The 24342-nt window shown below is 40.3% G+C and overlaps 1 protein-coding gene across 2 annotated transcripts in view; it reads right to left on the reverse strand.

Moving 5' to 3' along the window:
- Positions 1–23839, reverse strand: part of LOC149558702 (GCN5-related N-acetyltransferase 5, chloroplastic-like) — a 64324-nt gene extending 40485 nt beyond the window's left edge. Inside the window, exons 1-2 of one of the 2 annotated variants that reach the window (XM_089832803.1) lie at positions 22964–23839; positions 22373–22514 (exon numbers count right to left, since the gene is read on the reverse strand). In XM_089832803.1, coding sequence (XP_089688929.1) covers positions 22373–22514; positions 22964–23576 — 755 coding nt within the window. In that variant the 5' untranslated portion in view covers positions 23577–23839. Of the gene's footprint in view, positions 1–22372; positions 22527–22963 lie in introns of both variants that reach the window. The other variant, XM_089832802.1, reaches the window with a different exon arrangement.
- Between the last annotated feature and the right edge of the window lie 503 nt (positions 23840–24342).

Here is a 24342-nt window from a genome sequence, read left to right on the forward strand (position 1 = left end):
GCGTTCTTCCAGCATTTCTGGGAGGTTATTAAATCTGAGTTGGTTTGGGCTACTAGGGATTTTTTCAGAACCGGGAAGATGCTAAAGAGGATCAATAAGACCTTTATTGCTTTAGTTCCTAAAATCCCCACACCATTGAGCGAGCTTGATTTCAGACTTTTGAGTTTATGTAATACTATTTACAAAATATTTGCTAAAGTATTGGTGAACAAAATAAAGCCTTTTCTGGATAGAACAATTGGCAGCCCTCAGAAAGGATTTGTTCCGGGAAGACAGATTGTAGATGCGGCCATAACCACACATGAGGTTATTCAATCAATGGAAAAAAGCAAAAGACCGAGGATGGCATTCAAATTGGATATCTCTAAGGCTTATGATAAGGTTAAGTGGGATTTCCTCTATGAGGTGCTTGAAAGAGTGGGGTTTAATAACAAGGTTATAAATCTGATCAAGATGATGATTGGCTTAGTTCAATATTCTGTTCTCTTAAATGGTTCTCCCTGGGGCAATTTTGGAGCGGAGAAAGGCCTGAGACAGGGTGACCCACTTTCTCCCTACCTCTTCATTATGGTTGCTGAAGTCTTAGGGAGGTCTTTCTATAAACTTGTGAATACTGGTTGTGTCAAAGGGGTAAAGCCTGCTACTACCGCTCATACTGAAGTCTTACAACAATTTGTTGATGACACATTCCTATTTGGAGAATCTTCAGTTATAGAGGCTGAAGCTTGGAAGACTATTCTACGCAATTATGAAGAAAGTTCAGGACAGCAAGTTAATTATCATAAGAGTAAGATTTATTTCTTTAATACTGATGCCTCATTACAAAGGAGGATAAGGAATATCCTGGAATGTCAATCTGCCAGTCTCCCAGATACTTATCTTGGACTACCACTAACCACTAAAGAAGTGACTAATGACTTTTGGAATACGATAGTGGAGAGAATTCAGAGGAAACTTGCAGGATGGAAAGGGAAGATATTAAGCAATGCTAGAAAACTACAATTGCTCTCAGTTGCTCTCCAGGGTATTCCCATTTACTTCCTTTCCCTCTTCAAAATTAACCAAAACATGGCAGAGAGGATTGAGAGAATACAAAGGAATTTCCTCTGGTCAGGAATAGAAGAGAGAAACAAATTAAGTTTAGTCAATTGGGAGGAGGTGTATAAGCCAAAGGTTAAGGGGGGGTTGGGAGTAAGAAGACTTTGAGACCTTAACAAGGCTCTCCTTACAAAGATTGGCTGGAGGTTGGGAGAATACAATACAGATTGGGGTAATATTATGAAAGCTAAATATCTATCAAATTCCCCTTTTAATTGGAATCTATTTAATAATGACCTCCCAAGAGGGTCTAAAATCTGGATGAATATTGTCAGGAGTAGAGGATTATTAAGGGAAGGGACAAGGTGGATTGTGGGGAATGGTCATAGTATCAGATTTTGAGAAGACAAGTGGATGGGAGGGAAACCATTGGTTTATAGCAAATTTAGAAGATTAATGGAGTTGCTTAAAGAAGATGCAGGAAGAAAAATTGGAGACTATATTGATCAAGGGAGGAAGTGGAAGAAGCTTTGTAAGGAAACTTACTCCCAAGAGGATATTCAGCTTCTCAAGGAGTTGGAAGAGCTAATAGGAGAACAGAGACCCCCAGTTCTATTCCAGGAGGACATTACAGCTTGGGACTTAACTCCAAGTGGTAGCTTCACTGTAAAATCGACTTACACCTATTTAGCAAGGACCCCTGTCCGCTATTGTGGAGTAGGGTTTGGATTAGTAACCTTATTCCTAAAATCAATTTCTTTTGGTGGACGGTTCAGCATGGCAAAATTTTAACCTTAGACAACCTGAAAAGAAGGGGCTTTTATATAACAAACCGTTGTTATCTCTGCAAGGAAAAGGAGGAGAGTATTTCTCACCTATTCCTGGAACGCCAGTATGCCTTGGAAATATGGACTAGGGTTTGGGAGAGATTTGGTTTGGATTGGGTTATGAAGGACAATCTAGGTCAATTTGTGGAGAACTGGAGTTGTCCCTTTTATCACCCTAGATTGATTTTTCTATGGAAAATTGTTCCACCATATATTTGCTGGCATATATGAAAAGAAAGAAATAACAGAATATTTAAAGAGGAGAATAAACCGATGGAGGTGGTTTTTGGGATAATGGAGAAATTATTGAAGGAAAATTTAAAGGTGGCTAAATGTAAAATGCCAAAGGAAGAACCAGGTAGACAAGGACTAATTGCTGAAAAGTGGGGTTGTCATGAGGATTTTTTCCTCTTTGATAACTCAAAAATGTTGAGGAGGCAGCAAATGAGATGGAAACCACCTACCCTTACACAATATAAACTAAATTTCGATGGTGTTGCAAGAGGAGGTATAGGAGTGGCAGGAGGAGTGCTGCGAGATAAGAATGGTGATGTGTTGTTGGTTTATGCTAGGAAGGTGGGAAATGGAAGCAATAATCTAGCTGAGGCAATGGCGTTGTTTTGGGGTCTTCAGTTGATTAGTGAAATGCAAATTAGGGAAATAACAATAGAGGGGGACTCCAAATTAATCATTGATCTAGTTAAGGGAATGTCCCAACCAGGATGGAATATTCGAACTATCATTATGGATACTAGGCAAATTTTGGAAGGGATGAAAGGGTCCACCTGCAACACATTTATAGAGAAGGAAATAAGGTGGCCAACGTGGCGGCTGCCATGGGGTTTAAATCAACGGCAATCACGTGTTGGAGGGATATGATAGATCTTAACAAAGACATTAAGTCATTGATAACCAAAGAAAGAGGCAGGAATATCATTTAATTATGACTATAAATTTTAAAGTCAGGGCCAATTTTGGCAATTTTGTTTCGATGTTCGCTAAATTTAACAAGGGCTTTTTGGAAATGAATAGAAGACGTGGCCGTACAAATGGAAAAATGAGTGAATGCAAATTAAGAGAGATGTCTTTTCACCATTATGGTAACCCATCACAAAATTCAAACTACTTCCCAATTAAAAGTACAAATGATATCATTTATCAAACTGTCAGAGATTTTCGGGGTGTGAAAATTATGATACTATACAATCACGATTCCCATAATGAAATTGCATGGGATTTTGAAACTTATCAAGCACGGGACTGTAAAATTATTTTGCTTATTGTTAAAGGTCTCAAGGTGGAAAGTAGTTGCAGAGATTTCGCAGAGAAGGAAGTTCAGATGCGAAACACTGAAGAAGAGGAACAGGATATTGGCGGAATAGATATGGGGGACTTGAACAGGCTGAAGCCCGCAAAAATGGAGAACTTCAAGGATAGGATGGCCACCTGGTTTTTGCTAAAGGAAGGGGGTTTTCTACCCTACATGCAGTCGATGGCGGGGTACGACGAGAATCGCACCCTCCAGTTTGTTAACAGGTGGAATGACCGCAAGGTCACCATTAATGGAATCACCTTCCAAGTGAATGAGGAAGTGATTGCCATGGCGACTGGCCTTTCAATGAAAGGGAAAAAATGGAGAAAGGTCACTAAAACTATTGATGAGGCCAGTATGAACAATTTCTTTACGGAAGATGAGGAACCGGTTCGATATAGAGGAGGGTTTAAAACAGACAAGCTCCTAGCCCCATGGGACGATGTGTGCCTGGTCCTCATGAGATATTTGACGCTAGAGGGCAGGTTCGGTGTTTGCTATTACTACTATTTCCCTTTGTTAAATCATTTTAGGAATAGGGATTTCATTTCTATCCCCTTTTTTCTTTTGCATTCTCTTGAGGATATGGTAGCTGATGTTAAGGAAAAGAGGAATAAAGGGCATAACTTTACCATAATCCATCAAGGACTAATTTTCCACCTCTACCAATTCCACCTTGCCCTGTGCCCCCCTAGGGTGGTGGTGGTTGACAACTAGCGCCACTACTAGAATTCACCCCCGAGCACCAGTACTGGCACTAAAATTCAAACCCCCTGTCCCTCCCCTAGCAGGGAAAACAAGAAAAACCTATTGAGGTGGAAGAGGAGGAAGAGGAGGAGGAGGCCAAGGGTAAGGCTAGGAGGAGATCAGGAAGACTCACCCAATCCCAGGCAAAGTGCAAACAGAAATCCAACAAATTCAGAGTTGAGAAGGTTGAGGAGGAAAGCTCATAAAATAATAAAGAAGAAAGGGAGGACGAAGACAACTCTAATTCTAAAAGAGAAGAAGGAAAGGAGGAGGTGGAAAAAAGTGTTAACTCGGAGGACAATTCTATTGAAAATGCTCAGACTCAAGTGTCAGCTGACAATGTTGCTACACGGAGATCACCCATGTTTCCGCTAGCTTCACCCTCCAGCCCATAACCTTTTGTGAAGAGAGCAGCAAAGTGGACACCTCCCCCATAACTATCTCATCCCAGGCTAAGGAAAAATCTAAGATTTCTACTAATCCGAGGGTTTAGAAGGATGATAGCCAGATACAGAAAGCAAAGGAGGAAGCAAAAAAGGTGGAAACGGATATCAAGGAAGAGACTAAGGAGCAGGTGGAGGTGTATGCCAATTTGGATAAGAGGGTTAAAATTTTAGAGGAAGGATTCTTTACCTTCTCTAAATTTTCCCTCAAAGTCACCCACGTCGCGGCCACCACCCTCTAGCTGCTGGCACAGGAAAAGGAAGATACTAGGATGGATATGGAGGACCATAAGCTCCTCTTCAAATTCCTTGCTGATGATTGGTCTCGGATTCTGCTGGTTGCGAAGGGGAAGGAGAAAAAAGAAAATCGAGTTTTTTTAGTTTAATGGGATCCCCAGATCCAAGACTTTTATGTTATTTTGTTGTTTCTAGTTTTGCTGGTATCCGGCTGTAACTAAGACTTGGGTTGGCTTAATATGCTAACAATTATTCTGTTGAACTTCTGTAGTTGTTAGATCTTCTAGACTTTTATTTTAGTTTAGTTGTTCTTAAGTTTATACTGGTTAGTTACTTTCATAAGGATCTGTGGTTTTGTGAAGCTTTAGTTAGTTTTTTGTTTGTTGTTGGTCATTGCTGGTAATGCACTAGTTACTAGCTTTTTAAATGTAAGGGCCGACCCCCTTGTTTTTTGTTGATTTTTATTTAAAAACAATCACAACCAAAAAGCTTATTTGAGGAGATAATCTCCCCTTGGCTATAGGATTGGACTTTCCTACATATATGTAAATGTATTAAATGAAAAGTGAAGAAGCGTATACTATTTTATTTTGATTAGTTAGCTTCTTAAGATAAGATAAATTTATTAATGTCCAACAAGAGACCAACAAAGGGCCTAAGGGACTACCAGAAGCAAAGCACTAACCCAGAATAGAGCAAGAGCACCAATCGGTGTCCGGAAGAAACTAACAACGAAACAACCAAAAGACCAAGAAAGCAACCAAAGCCAATAGGGGCTACCAAACACGGTAGCCTTGCCCACTAGCTGGTCCGATCTGCTGGGAAAAAGTTGAGAATCGATGGATAGGCCGCAGGGGAGGAGATCCCAAGCTGTCTTTGAGTACTCTTGACGATGCTGGTAGAGGAAAGTCGTTGTTGAATGGAAGATTTGCATTGTCTCACTGCTCTCTAAGGTACAGAATGGGCGTTCACCATATGCTTGACGCCTCAAGTGGGGGAGACCATAGCAAAGGAGGTGATGATCTGGTTGGACTGGGATCTCCGAAGAAGGAGCCGCTATAGGACGTGGTCTCCGTGTCTCCTAGAGGTAGAGTGAAAGGCATCTCTAGTCAGTGTACATGATAAAGGTCGCGAGGGACTACACCTCACGAAACAAGTAATAGAATCTCCCCTTGATCTCGTAGTAACTAGGGCACTGAAAAATTAAGTCTCAATCTTGGGAACACCCAAGTCACAAAGCTGATAAATCCTATCTTCTATGTCTAGATGGTGGTTAGTTTGAATGCGGAGCTGGGGGGAGCTAACCCTAAAAGGACCGAGAGAGATGCGAAGAGTGTGGGACCAACCATGGGACAGGTACGTGGGCCACACAATGATCTCATCTTGTAACTCAATGAAATGCTAAGCATAGAACGCCATCTTAGGGCGGAGCTCCCTGAAGGAGCAAATTCAGGTGGTGCAAATATACTATCTATATATATTTGTCTTGATGTTCTTGTTAAGCTCTTGTCGAGAAGGTAAGAGATGAGAGGGGGCATCCAAGGAGTATTGGAAAGGAGGGAGATGATCAATGTTAATCCCAATAGAACCCAACAGAGTAGAAGTCTGAGCAAACTAACAACGAGCCTGACCCGTAGGGTCTAAGTGGGCAGTGGTCTTTGAAGAGCATAAACCAAGATAAGAATATCTATGACGCCCCTCTGAGGAATCAGCAAACCTCTCTGGCGATGAAATCACCAAACCAAGTCGAAAATGAAACTGAGTCTAAAAGAGTGTGCCCCAAACTCTGCAAGGACAATGATGTGTGAGGTATACTGACTGCACCTAATGATACATTGAAGCAGGAGAGTTTGGACTCACTCCATAAAGGGCTAGTCAAACTCCAGTAAGGACAAGCCCCAAACCATGAAACTGTTGAGAACAGTAGATCTAATCAAAGTGTCTAAAAGAGTCATCTTGAACCTAGTCTCCTGAAAATGGTTCTTGAAACACTGTCTCTCAACAAGGGCAAGAGAACTATAGCCCTTGTTGATACAAGGCTGAATCACAGACTAAAGCTAGGGCCCAAAAATTTGACCCCTAGATAAGTATATGAGGAAAAGATCTTGATTTCATCGCCCTGGAAAAGAAATCATATGTGAGAGGTCTTGAGGTAATTAAAGACCATCAGTTTGGTCTTTCTCAGATTCAACATCAGCTGTTGTAGTCTGCAAAAAGAGTCAAGGCTATCAAGAAGTCTTTGAAGGCTATCAGGGGAGGAGGCCACGAGGACCACATTGTCGCCAAAGAGTAAGATAGAGAACAACACTGCTTGTAAGTAGTAGCCATCGTCGCAGAGGGAGTGTATATGGAGGAACTACTCCAACTCATCAATGTAGAGTCTGAATAAAGTGGGGGACATAGGGTAGCCCTGCTTCACCCCAATGGTGATATGAATGAAGTTGGACATCCCGTAAGGGGTCTTGATGCAGTCGATCATAGTCTCATATAGTCTCATCATGGAGCTCAAGTGAGTCGTCGAAATGCCAATATCCTGTAATCTCTGGAAGAGGGCCACCCTGGAAACATAGTTGAACGCCTTGGGAAAATCCACAAAGGAGCAATAAACCTTCTAGGAGTAGTGGCATGCGTCCTTAATAATAGCTTTGAGAGTCAAGATATGGTCCATACTCTAAAATCTAGACAAAAACCCACCTGACCCCTCCCCCATGCATGTCTTTGATCAAGCTCACAGGAAAGAATGTCATGCAACAATGTAGTGTACAACTTCGAGAAAGTGTGCCCAACCATGATGATCCTATAGTTGTCGAGATCTGAAGCCGGCCCGACCTTATGTATCGGATGAACGATGTGTTGAGACCAAGAGGGAGAGAACCCAGTGCAAACAACCTTGTTAAGTAAATTTATGAGAAAAGGCCCAAGGACCACAATACCAAGCTTGAAGAGTTCCACCTAGAACCCTTCTTCATCCGCCACCTTGCTGTTCATGGCCTACAGATATAGAAGGTGAAAAGATGGCAGTGGAGGGGAGGAGTGATAGTAAAAGGGGGCTTCCCAGGGATATTGTAGAGGGTGGGAGGTGTGGGAAACTAAGGAGGAATGGTCTAAATTTCGAGGGAGAGAGGACCTACGAGGGAAGAGAGTCTGCCAGAAGGCTTTAGGGGACCAAAGGAGGGAGGTCTTGTTGGCTCCTGAATTAACAGCTTTTCAATAACCCAATGATAGGAACAAACACATCTAGGGGTAGCTAATTCCCATTTTCAACATACCTATTCAGACACCGGGACCAACTATAAGGCTATACTCCTTTAGGCTCTGCAAGACCTAGGCGGGTGAACCTCATATTCATTCATATGGTACTAGTTTCCAAAACATACACTTAAATCTGGATAAAGCAAATAAAACCCCTATTTTCCTATACTTATGCAATGACAAAGGCATGCAATAGCAAATTGCAAAAACCTATGAAATTCACAAGCTAAGTGAGGGCAAATCTTTACAGCTATTCAACATAAAAGGGAAATGAATTTGATTAATATGTTGAATATTAGCAAACCCCAGGTATGAACAACAAATATATAGATCCTCTGATCAATGCCTTATCTATTGGGTAATTCCATAAATCACTAACACACATCCTTGGAAATCATTGATACATCTCATGTATCAAGACCCCAGATCTATCCTATCACTTTGTGAATTAGACATTAGTGTTCATAAAAACCCTCATACTCATACAATATCTTTCTCATGAAACCTGCAACCCTGTCAAGATAAGTAAGCATTTACTTGGCTCTTTGTTCCAATAGAAAAACCTAACAAGACATACAACTTTAAGGAGCTGCAAATGGGTTTAAGCTCTTTGTTCAGAAACCACAAAATATTACAAACAACACAAATAGAAGACAAGAATCAGACTGAAAATAAAACTGAATTGCTGCATTTTATTTATTTCTTTGAAAAAATATATAAATGATGTATGAAATAACTCATAAAACAGCTGAATAGATCAAAACTATAAATTATACTTCATTAATGTTGTTCAAATACAGAGAGAAATGTTGAAAAATGGTGGAAACTCAACTGAGAACTTGCTCAAAAAACTTGGGAACCAACCAGATGTTATCAAAGATATGGAAAAAACTATCCAAGAACCTAGAACCTCCCTGTGGTATCACAACAATGGAAAAATATCCAATAAATTGGAACCCTTACTCTACATCATGGAAATCCTTTTATAGAGAAGGATTGCAACAAGCTTCAGATGGGAGGACAAATGTCGAAATCTTACTGGATAAATGAATATAGAGATATTTCTATAATGTTACATTTAAAACATTCTCTATATTCGAACAAAAATAGGAAAGTAGTTACAAAATCGGCAAGTGACACTTACTGCAGGAGTCTTCGATTTAATTCCATTTGTCTTCTACTACCTTTAATCATGTAGATCTTCAACTGCTTCCCACCGACAGAACCTTAATCTCTCCAACTGCTTCCAAAACATTTATTTCCCTCTTGATGGACCACTCAGTGCATCTGATTTCATCTAAGTCTCTTACTGCCTTACTCCAATTGAAAATCAGATCTCGATCATTGTTGTCTAGATTGAGCATCAATGCTCAGTGCTCTTGGCTCTGTTTCATCTTGCTCCAGCTCTACAATCTGAACCTTAAAACCCAGTGTTTTTTGCCACCTCAATGGAGCGTAGAGATAACCTCCAACTAATTGCCCAGTGAGAGCCATATGTCACCATTCGATAGGCTGAATTTGTCACCTTGTCACCCTATCAACAGGTCCTTGCCACATGTCACATGTTTGCGCCTTTGGGGCCTTGAAACCAAACTGTGATGCTATGCCTACAATGGTGCATTGATCATTTCTTTTAACTGTCAGATGTTCTTCGCAATTTCGCAACTCAAAATCATTGCTCTTGGCTTAACTGTACAATGCTGCAATGACTGTTGACTATTTTCTCATTTGTCACTGCCTTCACAACTTGAAAAATCTTCAATGCTTTCTAGCCTGCAACATTGTGATAACTGTTATCTTTTCTTCACCGTAGCTTCGGAAAACCTTTATTGACATGTGCTCAATTTCTTTATGAATCGGGGCCCACTAAGACACATGTCCAATGCTCGCATTCTCACTTTGGTTATTCTTCATGCATCTTTGAAAAGTGAGAAAGCAACAAGCATTGATCTGCTTTTGATCAATGGCTTCCATAAAGTGAAGATCTTTTGTAACAGTTAGAAACTCCAACCAATCTGTGCATGGCATTTGGACAACTTATTTTGACGCATTCCTTTTTGCGGCCCACAGCTGAGTCTGGTCCCACCATCTCCACTTGTCGAATGCTCGCATTCTCCCTTTGGCTATTTTTCAAGCATCTTTTAAAAGCGAGAAAGCGACAAGTGTTGATCTTTTAAGATCTGACGACTGGGAAGATGCACCGTTTGACTCACTTGGAAACCAAAGAGAGGCCCATAGGGACAGGTGTCAACTCGTAGCTTCCTCGCTTTAGTTAATTTTAGTGCATCTTCCAAAAGCGAGAAAGCGACGATCATCGATCTTCTGAGATCTGACGATCACAAAAAAACTATTCATTTTATGTTGTATTGCTGCTTCGTAGTTGTCTATTATTTCAATTTATTAACCCATGCGATCTTGCAATGACCATCAAACACCTTACTTCACAGCTTTGCAACCAAAGGCCTTAATTGCAAATGAAACCTTGCGATGTTGCGCTGAACCTTTAACTCAACTATTCTGAATACATCTCGCAAGCTCGCAACTTAAGATTTTAACTCATATCTTAACCTTGTGAATGTGCGATCATGAGTATCTCGCTACTTCGTCACTTAAACCACAGGTTAGCATTAACTCCATTCGATGGTGCGACTGCGTAAGCCTTAACTATCCCAGTTACTTTTCGCACCTTCGCGACCACAAGCTTTGACATGTCTTTTAACCCAACGATGTTGTGAAAACCTCCTGGAGTTAATTGTTTCCTCCATCGCAACCTCGCAGCCTGAAATCTTAACTCATCCTTTATCCTTGCGAAGCCGTGAACACATGCTTTCGTTGCTTCGCTACCTCAACCCCAGGCTACCCTTAACCATGTGTGATGGAGTGTTAACTGTGAACTTAACTATTGTTGCTGCCTTTCGCACCTTCACAACTTAAAACATTTTAGCTAGAAACCTACTACGATCATGCGATTTTCATTGAATCGCTCATTCACGACCTTAACTTAACAGTTAGCCCTAACAACTGTGAAGTCGCGCTGACCTGTTAATGACTGTTTCGCATCCTCATTGCTGCTAAAATAGTTAGAATTCAAAATGGGGCGATGTTGCGACCAAAGCAACTTCGCAACAATCACAACTTAAAACATGATAAAGGCAAGACTTTATAATATGAAAAATAACCAAGGGACTTAGGGATATGGAAGATAAATGAATGACCAAGGTTTTTGATGTATCCCTATTTATGCTTGCATGTCATTTTATGAATAATTCGTCAGAACATGGGACATGACCATTTCTATGGTTTTTCATGAGGATGGCAACATTTTCAAAAACCCTAAGCAGCAAAAACATACTATCTTATTGATATTCACAAGGTATTTCAAAACTTTTGGATGGGTGAAAAATCAAGCCAACAATGGCTCTGTCTGGGGATGCATGTCCCTTTTGGGCATGGCAAGGATTCAGATCTTTGGAAGAAGCAAACAACTCCAACAAACCTCTCAAACAACTTTATTGAAAATAGGAAACCTACTCCTGAGCTGTACAAACGATGGCCTTGGGCCATCAAAACTCAACAAAACTTCTTAGTTTCATTCTAATTCTCGTCTCCTGTCTTTGTTGTCTGCAATGTTTTGTGGTTTAGGAACAAAGAGCTTAAACCCGTTTGCAACCTCTTAAAGTTGTATGTCTTGTTAGGTATTGCTATTGGAACAAAGAGCCAAGTATATGCTTACTTATCTTGATAGGGTTGCAAGTTTCATGAGAAGGATATTGTATGAGTATGAGGGTTTTTATGAACACTGATGTCTAATTCACAAAGTGATAGGATAGATCTGGGGTCCTGATACATGAGATGTATCAATGATTTCCAAGGATGTGTGTTAGTAATTTATGGAATTGCCCAATAGATCTATATATTTGTTGTGCATACCTGGGTTTTGCTGATATTCAACATATTAATCAAATTCATTTACCTTTTATGTTGAAGAGCTGAAAAGATTTTCCCTCACTCAGCTTGTGAATTTCATACTTTTTTGCAATTTGCTACTACATGCCCTTGTCATTGCATAAGTATAGGAAAAATAGGGGTTTTATCTGCTTTATCTAAATTCGATAGTATGTTTTGGAAACTGGTACAATATGAATGAATCTAAGGTTCACCCGCCTAGGTCTTGCAGAGCCTAAAAAAGGAGTATAGCCTTATAGTTGCCCTCGGTGTTTGAATAGGTATGTTAAATGGGAATTAGCTGCCCCTAGATGTATTTGTTCCTATCGTTGGGTTATTGAAAAGTTGCTAATTCAGGAGTCAACAGGTCCAAAGGGATCGATTGTGATGAGAAATGAAGGTGCACTTCTTGTAGAAGAGGAAGTGGCAGTGGGAATCCTTATGCTGTCTAGAGGAGTTAGGATGGAGGGTGGAGGACACGCACAACTTACAATGGAAGGATTTACTACCATCATAAAAAGAACCACTAGTTCATAGGGCAAGAACTCCTACGGTGGGGGGAGGGGACCAATAGGAGGTGCGACAGGGAAAGGAGAGGAGGGCAGCCTTCTAGATGGAAGAGGCAAGGCTAATGAACATGGAGGGAGTGCTCTCGTGGAGAGGGAAGTTGTCTGGAGGCAGGAATTGTTTGAGGTGAGTGTGGAAGAGGTCATGGTCACCCTCATGAAAGTTGAAGAGGGTGCAGGATGGGGGGAGAGGGGGTGAAGTGGGAGCAAGTGAACGGGGGCAAGCGAGGGCAAGGGGGGAGGAGGTGGGGGGGCATGGTTGGGGTCTGAAAGGTGAGGCGAAGGAGAGTGTGGTCCACAAGGGGAAGGCAAGTGATGGTGAAGTGGCTGAAGGTTGGAATGAGAAAGGAGCTAGCAAGGGCATAGTCCACAATGCTCACACCATCACAGTGGTGCCAACATGTGAACAAGTTGGAGTCGAGGAGGTTGGGCAGTCCATTCAAGATCACCAAGTCATAGGACTTACAAAACTGAAGCAACAAACGGCAATATCTCCTACGAGGACCCAAAGTATCATCAAAGTCCTCTGAAGACCAAGAGAGGTTAGATCCGGTAAAGAGGTACAAATCGGGTCTGACGTCCGGTCATGGAGTGGAGTCTACAGATTTGTTATTGTTCAGAAAATGTCATGTATTGTGATTAAGTGTTCGTGATTTGAAAGAGTATTTAATTTAGTTTCAGTTTGAAAGAATTGTAACATTCAGAATCCTCCATTATTCAATAAAGTGATATTTCATGGTGTGGTTGGGTTTTGCCCTTGAGGAGGGTTTTCTCAGGGTATCTTTGGTGTTCTTGTGTTTTTTGAGATATCTGCTCTCCGTTTTATGCTATTCTGGTTCAAAATTTAACAAGTATCCACAATTAAAAGGAACCTTGAAGTAACCTCAATGATCTTTCTTTGCAATCTTTAGCATACATGGTGTCTTTATTCAAGAAAGAATTCAATATTTGGTGTTCTATCCAAGGATACTAAGTGTTAGTCCTGCATTTTTGTCATGGCATAAAACTCACATCAACAAGACATGTCTAATGAATTATGACAATTATATGCATTTGTATTTATATATGTGATTACTAACCCCTAATGGATATGATATATATATATATATATATAGTCTAATATGGTTGCAGGACTTAATCACGGTTTATCTTGTAAAAAGGCTAAGTTAAAATGGTAAACTTATATCTCTAAATATCTTAAATTTCTTATTTGAATGGAATTACTGCTTTTAACACAAAATCCAGGATCCTTCCATAAGTGGACATTACATTGTGTATCCTAATATTGGATTATAGGGTAATATCCAGTATTCTTGGTAGAGGATCAGCAAGCTCATGAAGCAGTGTGGCTTTGAAAGTCTCTTATTTTGTCAAACATTGGAGTCAACTATAACTCATTGTGATAATCAAAGCTGTGAGAGCTACCTTTGTTTAGGAGTCTCTGCCGAGAGGGAATCTTGGCAGCTCTTATTATGTGCTAAAATGCATATTTCTCTGTGAGAGAAATATAAGGTGAAGGCCCTTGTAATGCATATTTCTGTGAGAGAGAAATATGAGGTGAAATCCTTTGTAATGCATATTTCTATGTCAGAGAGAAATGTGATGTGAAAGCCCTTGTAATGCATATTTCTCTGAGATGGAGAAATGTGAGGTGAATAACCTTATAATGTATACTTCTTTGAGACGGAGAAATATGAGGTGAAAGCCCCTGTTTGCCTCTGAGACAGAGGTATTACGGTTACCCTTTCCATTCATAGGAGCAGCCACAATGGATGTCATGTTCAGAGACTCCATGACAACATCAGGTTGAGTGAATCCATGATGAGAGCTTGTGTTTATATTTATTGCATACATGGGAGTAGCCATGGTGAGCATCCTGTTGAGTGATTCCATGATCCTATCACGTTGAAAGATTTTGTGATAAAGTTTTGGTTTCCTTCACAAATGATGTAGCCATTGTGACTGTCATGCTGAGAGACTCGATGACATGAGAATCTGGAAAAGATATCTCCCTTGCTAAGAGAGATTGCTGGTGATTGTAACTGCAGGAGATATTTTCCGTACCTATGATGGTTACATCAACATTTTGGTTGTCATATTTGCTGTCTATTCTCTGCTGCTGTCAACTCTAATCTTTCCTAAATATACTGAGACTGCAAAGAGTCTTCAATGATGAACAGTTATCTATATGAAGAGTCATGCCTCTTGGTGACAATCACCGAAGACTATGAAGAATTTTCAGCATCAGCATATGAAAGGTCACCCTTTTAACTGCCGTCAGTTTATGTGCCATGGTAGTCAAGCATCAAAGTGTCTTCCATTCTTCTCTGTTGCCAATCAGAATTGAAGAACCTTATTCTTGCATAGCTTTTGGAAATCAAAGAGTCTTTTGTAACTGCTGGTGTATGTGACTGCTAAGTCAGTCAAATCTAGGAAGTGTTATCGTTTTTGATACTAGAGAGACACCTTGTAGCATCAGGTTTGGTATCACAGTGATGTGCATTCTTTCATTATGATTTTGTGCGCAAATTGCAAGCGGCGATGTGTAGCCTTTGGCATCTTAATATTGTTGTGAATATTATTGGTTTAGAGGTACTAGAGTCTTTAGTGTGTAGTGTCCTCGGTAAATATTGTGTAGCCGATGAGTTGATGTCGTCGGTAATTGTTATGTAGTCGACGGGCACCTTCAGGAAGGTTTTTCGGGATGGTATATGTATGACTTTGGATCATGGTTCTAATCATCATTGTAAGCACTATGTAATCTCTTAGGCATATATGCGAATAATAAAAAGAGTACTATTGTTCTTGTCTATTGTCTGTATGCATTAATCTATTTATCCCATACGGTAAACATTTGGCACCATTGCCCAATGGAACTGGAACGAAGGCAGAGGAATGAAGACTAATGCCGAATTAGCTTAACAAGGATAGAAATAAGATACAAGAAAAAAATGGAATACGCACCGCACAAGAAATTTTAATTTTGGCACAACAGAGCAAGCGTAGATGGAGGTTTCAGCAGATTGCCGATGGACACCCAAGCACCAAAGAATTGTTGGAAGAGACTCGACAGCAGTTGAATTTGGTGGAAGAAACAAAGGAGGAATTTTTGAACCTGTATACGCAGAGGGAAGAGAATCTAGATGGAAGGGAATCAACTCACACGGCTCAAAGTGCCAAGGGAGCACGAGCGTGGAGTGAACTCTTCGTCCGCAATACACTTCCGGAAGGAACAACTTTGCTTGAGGAAAACCCTTTTTCACCAAGTAACACGGCTGTTGGAAATAAGATTGTTCGAAACAGCACGGGTGTGCAAAACAGCGCGAGTGTTTAAAACAACACGGGTACACAACAAATACCTCCAACTCGAATAGTAATGGCTGGACCAAAGAAAAAATTGCCAAAGTTTGATGGTGATGGAACAGTCGATCCAATCAGACACTGTAAGACATGCGAAACAATTTGGACAGCAAATGGCGTAACTGACACAGATGAATGGGTTCGACAATTTCCAACAACCCTAAGGGGTGTAGCAATTGATTGGTTTGCCAACGCAGATCCCCAAAAATTAACTACATGGGCAGGAGTTAAAAAGGAGTTTATCACAGAGTTTCAATTGCTACGAGACGACAATGAGATCATAGTAGAAATATACACCACAAAGCAAAGGAAAAATGAGACAGTTCATGTATATGCCAGAAAACTAAAAGAATTAATAAATAAAATGGAAAGTAAGCCGGCAAATGGGCTGAAAAAGCGATGGTTCATTGAAGGACTACAGGAGTTAAGAAAGAAAATGAAGATTGTGCCACCATCATCATACACCAAAGCATACAATCGGGCAATGGACTTAGAGAGTGAACAAAAAATGAAAAAGAAGAAAAAAAAAAGTAGCTCATCCGACTCAGATGACTTGTCTTCAGAAGGAGATAGCAGTGGTGATGAAAAGCACAGTAAAAAGGTCCGAGCCCTCTAGAAGGATATGATCAAAATGATGAAGGAATTTAAGAATATGCAGAAAGAGACGAAGGGAAACAAGCTATGGTGCACAAAATGCAAGACAAAAGGTCACACGAAGGGATCCTGTCCGAAGAACCAGTTCCGTGAGCTCTGCCAAATTATGGGACATTCTACAAAGGAATGCCCATTCAATATGAAAACAAGAGGGCATCAACAAGTGCTCCTGACACAGGAGGCTTCCGCGTTAGCAAGGAGCGGAAACACTAGCAATGATGGTGCCACTTTGGGTGGGTACAAAAATAATAGAAGAAAGCAAAACAACAATACCAACAATAATAATGGGGGCCGTAGCCGAATTCAGTATGATGCGAAAGGCCGCCCGATGGTTCAATGCCGAGCACGCAATTTGTGGGGCCACTTTGCACGAAACTGTACATCCGCGAAAACACCAAAGTTGTTATGCCAATGGTGAGATCCTAGAGATCATGAAGATGCCAAGTGCCCAAAATCAGGAGTGAATCTGATCAACATTGGCGCGGACAAAGAAGTCTTAGCAATCATCCATAAACAAGCAAAACCGTACTCCGACCCGATAGAAGAAAAGAAGAGATTGGAAGAAACACGGACAGAAATTGAGAGAGCAACGCAGGTGGCGAAATCACAATTGAAGGGCACTACCGGTACCTCAACAAGGAACTGCGCAGAACAAAACATCATACGGCAGATATTACAAACTAAAGTACCAATCAGAATAAATGATCTGCTGCTCACAATGCCTCAACTCCGATCGGCACTCACAAACATCGCTCCAATTGCCAAACCACCGGGAGAACATGGAAAGGAGAAGGAAAGTGGAGCAAGCACAGTGGACCCGAAGCTATTAGCCTTCACATCTGGACGGCATCCGGCGGTCATAGAAATGGGTATATTAGGAACGGTCCTTTTAGACACAATTGTGGATGGAGGTTCAGGGGTAAATGTCCTACCGGAAGATACTTGGAAGAAGTTGGGACAGCTGACATTGTGGCCACCTACGTTCCAATTACTCACAACAGACCAGCACGGGATCAAACCGTTGGGAGTCCTAATGGCACAACCAGTGACTATTGGAACACAGTCGTTCCTACTCGATTTCGTCACCATCCCACTGAAAAAGAGAGGATACGACGCCATTTTGGGCCAATGATGGCTTGTACAAGCAAAGGTTAAGCATGACTGGAAGAAGAATACACTATTAATGGAGAGCAAAGGACGAAAATTCATTATTGATTTACACACACAAATGGTGGGCGAAGAAGCCGTATCATCTGATTTCGAAGAAGAGGATGAAGGAAAGCAACGATTAGAACCCAATAAGGAAGGAATCCTACAATTGGAAGGTGGATTGACAGACAATGGTTTGGATTCGGTGAATGGCCTTTTCTACTGGTAGATGGAGGATTACGAGCGTCTTTCTGAGCTATAATATGTTAAGAGTCAACGAAGGTGAGAAAGAAGAGGGAAATGAATGTTCGAAGGAATACAGAGAAGCGAAAGAAGGAAAGGCGGCTACAACAAAAGTTGAAGGGAAGAACATAAAGTACGAAACCAGAAAAAGGAAAGATTCCACCGTACGGTACACAATAAACGGACCGCACAGAAAGAGAATGTTACGTCGAACCACGGATATAGTAGAAAGGTGCTGGCAGCAAGGAAAACACATCATACGGTCTGCACAGGAAACAAAGAGGAAGAGTTTAATAAAAGCTTCAGCAGTACGGAATGAAGGTTCTAAAATCAAGAATACAGTTATTGACGGCAAGGAGTGGCAGCTGATGGAATTCATGGTACTGAGTGTCGAGAACAAACTGGGCGATATCGAAAACCTGAGGGAGAGATCGTGTAACTTAAATAAACTTCGACGATTGTAAGCACAAAAGGCCACGGAGGTCACACAGAACAGGCACAAAGCGTAGCATGATAAACACCTAAAACTAAACAAGTTCCAACCAGGCCAACTGGTGTTGAAATATGGCAAACGGAATGAAATTAAACCGAGGAAGTTTAAAGTCAAATGGGTCAAGCCATACCAGATCCGAGAAGTAGGTGATAATGGAGAAATAAAGTTATGGACACTGGACCAACAGGAAATTCTGAAAATAGTGAACGGTTCCAAGTTAAAATATATCATGCGCGACCTGTTCCGTTGTCGAGGAATATCGAGGAGCAGTAAAATTCAGCGATTTAAAAATAAAATTAAAAAAATTGAAAAAAAAAAGTTATTAGAGTCACCATACGGCACCCAATTGATGACCACCGTACGGTGTTTGAAATGTTTCCACTGTACGGCAATCTGGCAGATAATGTTGCCGTACGAAGCAAAGAACCTATCACTAATACCCACCGTACGGCTAGAAGAAAATCAAAAGGTCAGTAAATTTTGTGGACCATACAGCGGCAGGACAAAAGTAGAGAAGTAAAGATCATATGTACGGAGGCAAGATAGCACAGGCGTATCAAGGTTAGACCATACAGTGATAAGGAGGAAGGGTGATATCCATATAGGGACAAGGCAAGCAAGACAAAATATGTTGTATGGTGAATAACACAGGCAGAGCAAAAGCAAAAGTCGTACGGTGTACGGGGTCAAGATAAGAAACCAGACAAAGACCGTATGTGCAGAAGATATCAAGTTCAGTCCACTATATAGCAGCAAGGAGTATAATCAAAAGCCAATAGCAGGGAAATTGTAGGGGTGGGTCATACGGTGGTAGAAAGTGGAAGGAGGGCCTGTACGGAGAACAAAACTAAAGAAGCCATACACAAGAGAAGTCTAATAGGAAGGATAATGCAGTACGATATAGGAGAAAGGGGAAGTATATAATTTGTTTTGCCAAACCACAGCTACAGTACCACCATACGAGCATACACAGGCAGAGGTTGTCATCTTGGGAGAGCTATTTTGGTTTGGGTTTTGCAGACATCTTCCCAGCAAAAGGAAGTAGTCAGAAGAGAAGGCAGAAGGAAGCAGTCAGGAGACAAAGGAGCCAAAAAAAAAAAATGACGACAGATCGAAATAGTTCAGAATGAGTAACGTATGATACCAAAGGGAAGGGAAAAACATAAAAGGTAGTAAAATGTAAGTGGTTGGCTGAAAGAGTATGGAATCGGAAGAAAATTACAAAAATGGTGTGTTCCATACAATTTTGTGTGGCTTTGAGAGTGCTAATTTGGTCTTTCCAGCGGGGGCATTGCCCCTCGACCCTGCCCTGTATCGCAAGCCTCAGGACCCCGCAGGGGCGATGCCCCCTAGACCCCTAGTTGGTGCAGTTATCAGTCGTGGGAAATGTGACCAGTTGATGAGACCTGGAGCTACTGCAAGCATAGAGTGTCTGTGTACCAGAGGTATAGAGAGCACTAGAGCAAGCCTTTCAAGAGGGGTGATACGCTTTGAGGCACTTGGAGTAGGTGTTGGACGTGAAGCTGTCTTGGTGGATGCATAGAGAGCTCGGGAGGAGCTGATTATCCAATTGAAGGCAGTACAATGACACTTGGCTCAGGGTACCCAGGAGTTGGAAGCAGAGAAAGCGGCACAAGTAGCTATCAAGGTCAACTAAGGAAACAGTATTGTGTTAGCAAAGGTTGCAGATGCAATGTATTTTGGAGACCAATTTGGTGTAGGCACGGAACGAATGTGAAAGTGGTGTGACAGAAACAGATCTATCTTGTTGTAGTTAGTCAATTAATGTATTTTGTTTCGTTAATCTGTCTCAGATATTTTGTAATTGTTGTCCGGAGATGACTTTTTCTTTTGGGGAGATGAGATGTCATCGATAAATATTGTGTAGCCAATGGGTTGATGTCGTCGGTAATTGTTATGTAGCTGACAGGCCCCTTCGGGAAGGTTCTTCGGAATGGTATATGTACAACTTTGGATCATGGTTGTAATCATCATTGTAAGCACTATGTAATCTCTTCGACATATATGCGAATAATAAAAGAAGTACTGCTGTTCTTGTCTATTGTCTGTATGCATTAATCTATTTACCCCATACGGTAAACATGTAGCACTCAGATTGCAGATTCATTATTGTTTAGTGAATGTCATGTATTTGTGATTAAGTTTTCATGATTTGAAAAAGTATTTAGTTTAGTTTTAGTTTGAAAGGATTGTAATATTTAGACTCCTCCACTATTCAATAAAGTGATATTTCTTGGTGTGGCTTGGTTTTTCCCTCTAGGAGGGTTTTCTCAGGGTATCTTTGGTGTTCTTGTGTTTTTTGAGGCATCTGCTCTATGTCTTGTGCTATTCTGGCTCAAAATTTAACAAGTATCCACAATTAAAAGGGACCTTGAAGTCACCTCAATGATCTTTCTTTGAAATCTTTAGAATACATAGTGTCCTTATCCAAGAAAGAATTCAATATTTGGTGTTCTATCCAAGGATACTAAGTGTTAATCCTGCATTTTGTTGTGGTGTAAAACTCACATCAACAAGACCTATCTAGTGAATTATGATAATTATAGGCAATTGAATATATATATGTGATTACTAACCCTAATGCATATGATTGAGATTTGACTTAAATCACAGTTTATCTTGTAAAAAGGCAAATTTTAAATGTGAAGTATCTCTAACTATCTTACATTTCTTATTTGAATGGAATTATTGATTTCAAGGCAAAATCCAGGATCCTTCCAAAAGTGGACATTTTACATTGTGTATCCTACAGCTGTGTTAAATTGTTGATTTGATTCTTCCGGTGCGGGTGTTGCAGGGAAGGTGGTTTTGTAGGTTGATCCAAGTGGTTTAAAAGCACCAGCAACTATGGAGGATGTAAATATATTCAATAATTGTTAGCAGAAAAATATGAATTGCAGGACTCGAGGCATTAGCTTGGGCACGAAATGCTACTGAAAAACCAACTTGTTTCCAGTACCAGATGTTAGTTGGAGGATTCTAGCACATATTTTGATACTGTGCGAGGAAAGAGTGCTTGAAAGAACCTTGGTAAGAGATTGATTCTATGAGGCAAAATTCTGGGCTCTAGGTGATCGCTTGGATGCTGTTTGTTCTACAACCAAGAATATTCAGTCACTTTGCAAAGTTTGAAAGCGGTCAGATGAAGTGTGAGTGGGACCTTTAGGGGAATTAGTAGCTGAAGTATCACTAAGTCAAGCCTGGCCTCTTCTGCCATGTAATTCGCATCTGCAATGTCCAACATGCAAATTAGAATGTCTTCCAATGCGAACTTCTAGGATTTCAAATTTCCTAGCAAATATGTTTCATTTACCCATTTCAAAATTTCTACACATCTATGCCCCATGAACATTTCTTAAAACAAATGAAATCAGAATTTAAGAGCATATTTCCTTACCAAATGCAAATAAATTTGCAGGTAAATTTAAGTGCCAGACTAATTGTAAGTCATAATTTTTTTCAAGGGTAAAGATTGTCATGAAATTAATGTTCCACCTGACCTAGTGATAGAAATAAAGCTCAAAAAGTTAGTGGTGCAGATTCTTTACGAAGGCAATGTGGTAGAAAGGAAAACTATTGTTCATGTTAGTTGGAGATTCTCCTTCACCAAGACTTTGTGTTCATGGTTCCAAGCTAAACTAAATATTGATGAAGTAGGAACCTTTCATGAAAACAACGTCTCTCCTTGTTGACATATAGATGATCAACGACAATAGAAAAGTTTTATGGCACACGGTTTGGTTGACTAGGATTGAATTCTTTTGGAAGTCAAGGTCTAGCGCTGCTTCTGTTGATGACCCTCCCCTCAGCTTACAGTAAATATAAATATTCAAGGAGGAACTGGTAAATTTCAGAGCTAAATTTAGGTGTTTTCATAGAGATGTGGAATCACTGCCTGTAGCGGCACAGCTTCAGACGTTATCTTTAGTATCTTTTCTAAGAGGAGACTTCAGCCGTAGCCCTCTCGTTAGATTGGTCTATCTGTTATTTTAAGAAGTAACAAAAGATAAATTTTTTGCAATGTACACAAAACTACAAAACAGCTTAAATTGAATGCAATGAACCGTAAGAGAATGAACGCATACCTGCGAAGGTCTTTATTCACTGCCATGTTGAAGAGATATGGAGAACTCTTTGGAGGAACCGGTGTGGTAGGAAACTTAGAAGCTCCTTTAGAATTCAAAGAAATCTCTACAGTGCCACAAAAGGTCCATTCTCCCTCTCTTTCTGCATACAGACCTTAATGTAAACAAAGAAATATAATGAATTAAAAATTCAAAAAAATAGAGGAATACAATATAGAAAAGAAATTGAACACGTTAATTTTCAAATATATATTTTAGGAAATGAGAATCCATCTCCATCTCTTGGGCAGGCATCTTTACCATTCCCCTCCAATGAAAGCAAATTCAATAGGATTATCACTTTGTTTGAAATTTTTCTAGATTCTGAAAAAATAGTTTTCACATTTTTGAAATCAACATTTTCCCTCGTCAGGATGAGAAACAATAAACCATGAACCCCAATTAAAAACAAAGACAAAAGTTGATAAGAGTAAATCATCGAACTTCTTGTGTTGGCATAACCCAATGGACTAGGCTGGGTGCAATAATCAAATTGACCAAAATCGGATAAGTAGAAAAATATATATACAAATTGCGCGTGCCATAGCCTACCTATAAGTGTGACGGCATGCGGAACAAGAGCCCTCCTCTCCATTATATGCTCTCTGATTGTGAACTTCAACAAAGGCTTATAAGTCAAAGGTCCCCGCAGAAGCTTTGCAAAGGACTCTGTCAAAAGTTCTGATGTATCCTCTATGTGTTCACTTTCCATAGCCTTAATCACCAAACGACCATGATCAAACCTATGCTCGTACACAAAATTTTCCAAAAATTCCAACTTTTCTTGTTCTTGGTCATTTAACAATCCCTCGTGCTTCTGGACCTTGACTGGATCTAAGCAGGAGGGACCGACCACTTTTCGAATAACTTCATCGTAGACTGGATCGAACCTGGATGTACTTGTGCTCTCTATTCCTTCGTTTAAGGTATTTCCATTTCCTGATTCAGTGCAAGCTGGACTGTTTTTATCCAAATTAGTGCACCCGCTATAGTGTAGTCTGGTTCTGTTGTTGATTTCGAGTCCTCCATATTTTAAGATATTGGCCTTCAATTTGGCGCCAGCAAGAGCAAATGAATGGGCGTGTGAAGTGAATCCAAGGCAACAATCAGAGATATATGTGGAGGCTAATTTAGGTGAAGGATGCGGGGTGATTTTTAAGTTCATAACTGAAATAATTGGGGAAAAACAGAGGCACGAATTCTTCCCACTGCCTCTTGTCTACATAAACCATGCAGGTTATCATGTTCGAGCTTGGGGTGAGACTGGTTTAGGGATAGTACTACGCTACCCTTATCACATACCTTGATTCTCAGGTGAACTTACTTGAATCTTTCATTCTTTTACGTAGAATCTCAATTAAAGAGCTGGCTCATAAAAACAATTGTCATTATGGTCAAGGGCTTTGTATTGCGAACGCCTTAATTTTGTTGTGGAGTCTTTTTAGGGGAAGAGTATCAATCGCTGTTCGTATTCTAAAAGTCACACTTCCGTGGTTTATGTTTCAAAATGTATATTTCTTATTTCTTATTTACTAGCACTTCATTATAGGAGGTGCAAGGGAATAGTCACACTTCCGTGGTTTATGTTTCAAAATGTATATTTCTTATTTCTTATTTACTAGCACTTCACTATAGGAGGTGCAAGGGAATAGTCAATAGGCAATTTTGTACATGTTTTAACTTAACTACTTATATGTCCAACTCTGTAAAATTGAACAGATTATCCAAGTCATTCCTATCGCATGCATTATTTTCTACAATCAAAGAGTTTTCTTAGCTCCTATAGTCATGACATGAAAAATAAAGTTGCCCAATAGATAAGTTACTCTACTACAAGTTCTTGTCATGGCAGATGGACCCAATAACTCAAGAAACAATAAAAGCAAAGGTATCTCAACCTGCTTGACTAGTGAAAATTCTAGGGAAAACCA

Source organism: Cupressus sempervirens, chromosome 5 (assembly GCF_028749045.1).
Source record: "Cupressus sempervirens isolate cs-2001-9-10 chromosome 5, ASM2874904v1, whole genome shotgun sequence".
Taxonomy (NCBI): domain Eukaryota; kingdom Viridiplantae; phylum Streptophyta; class Pinopsida; order Cupressales; family Cupressaceae; genus Cupressus; species Cupressus sempervirens.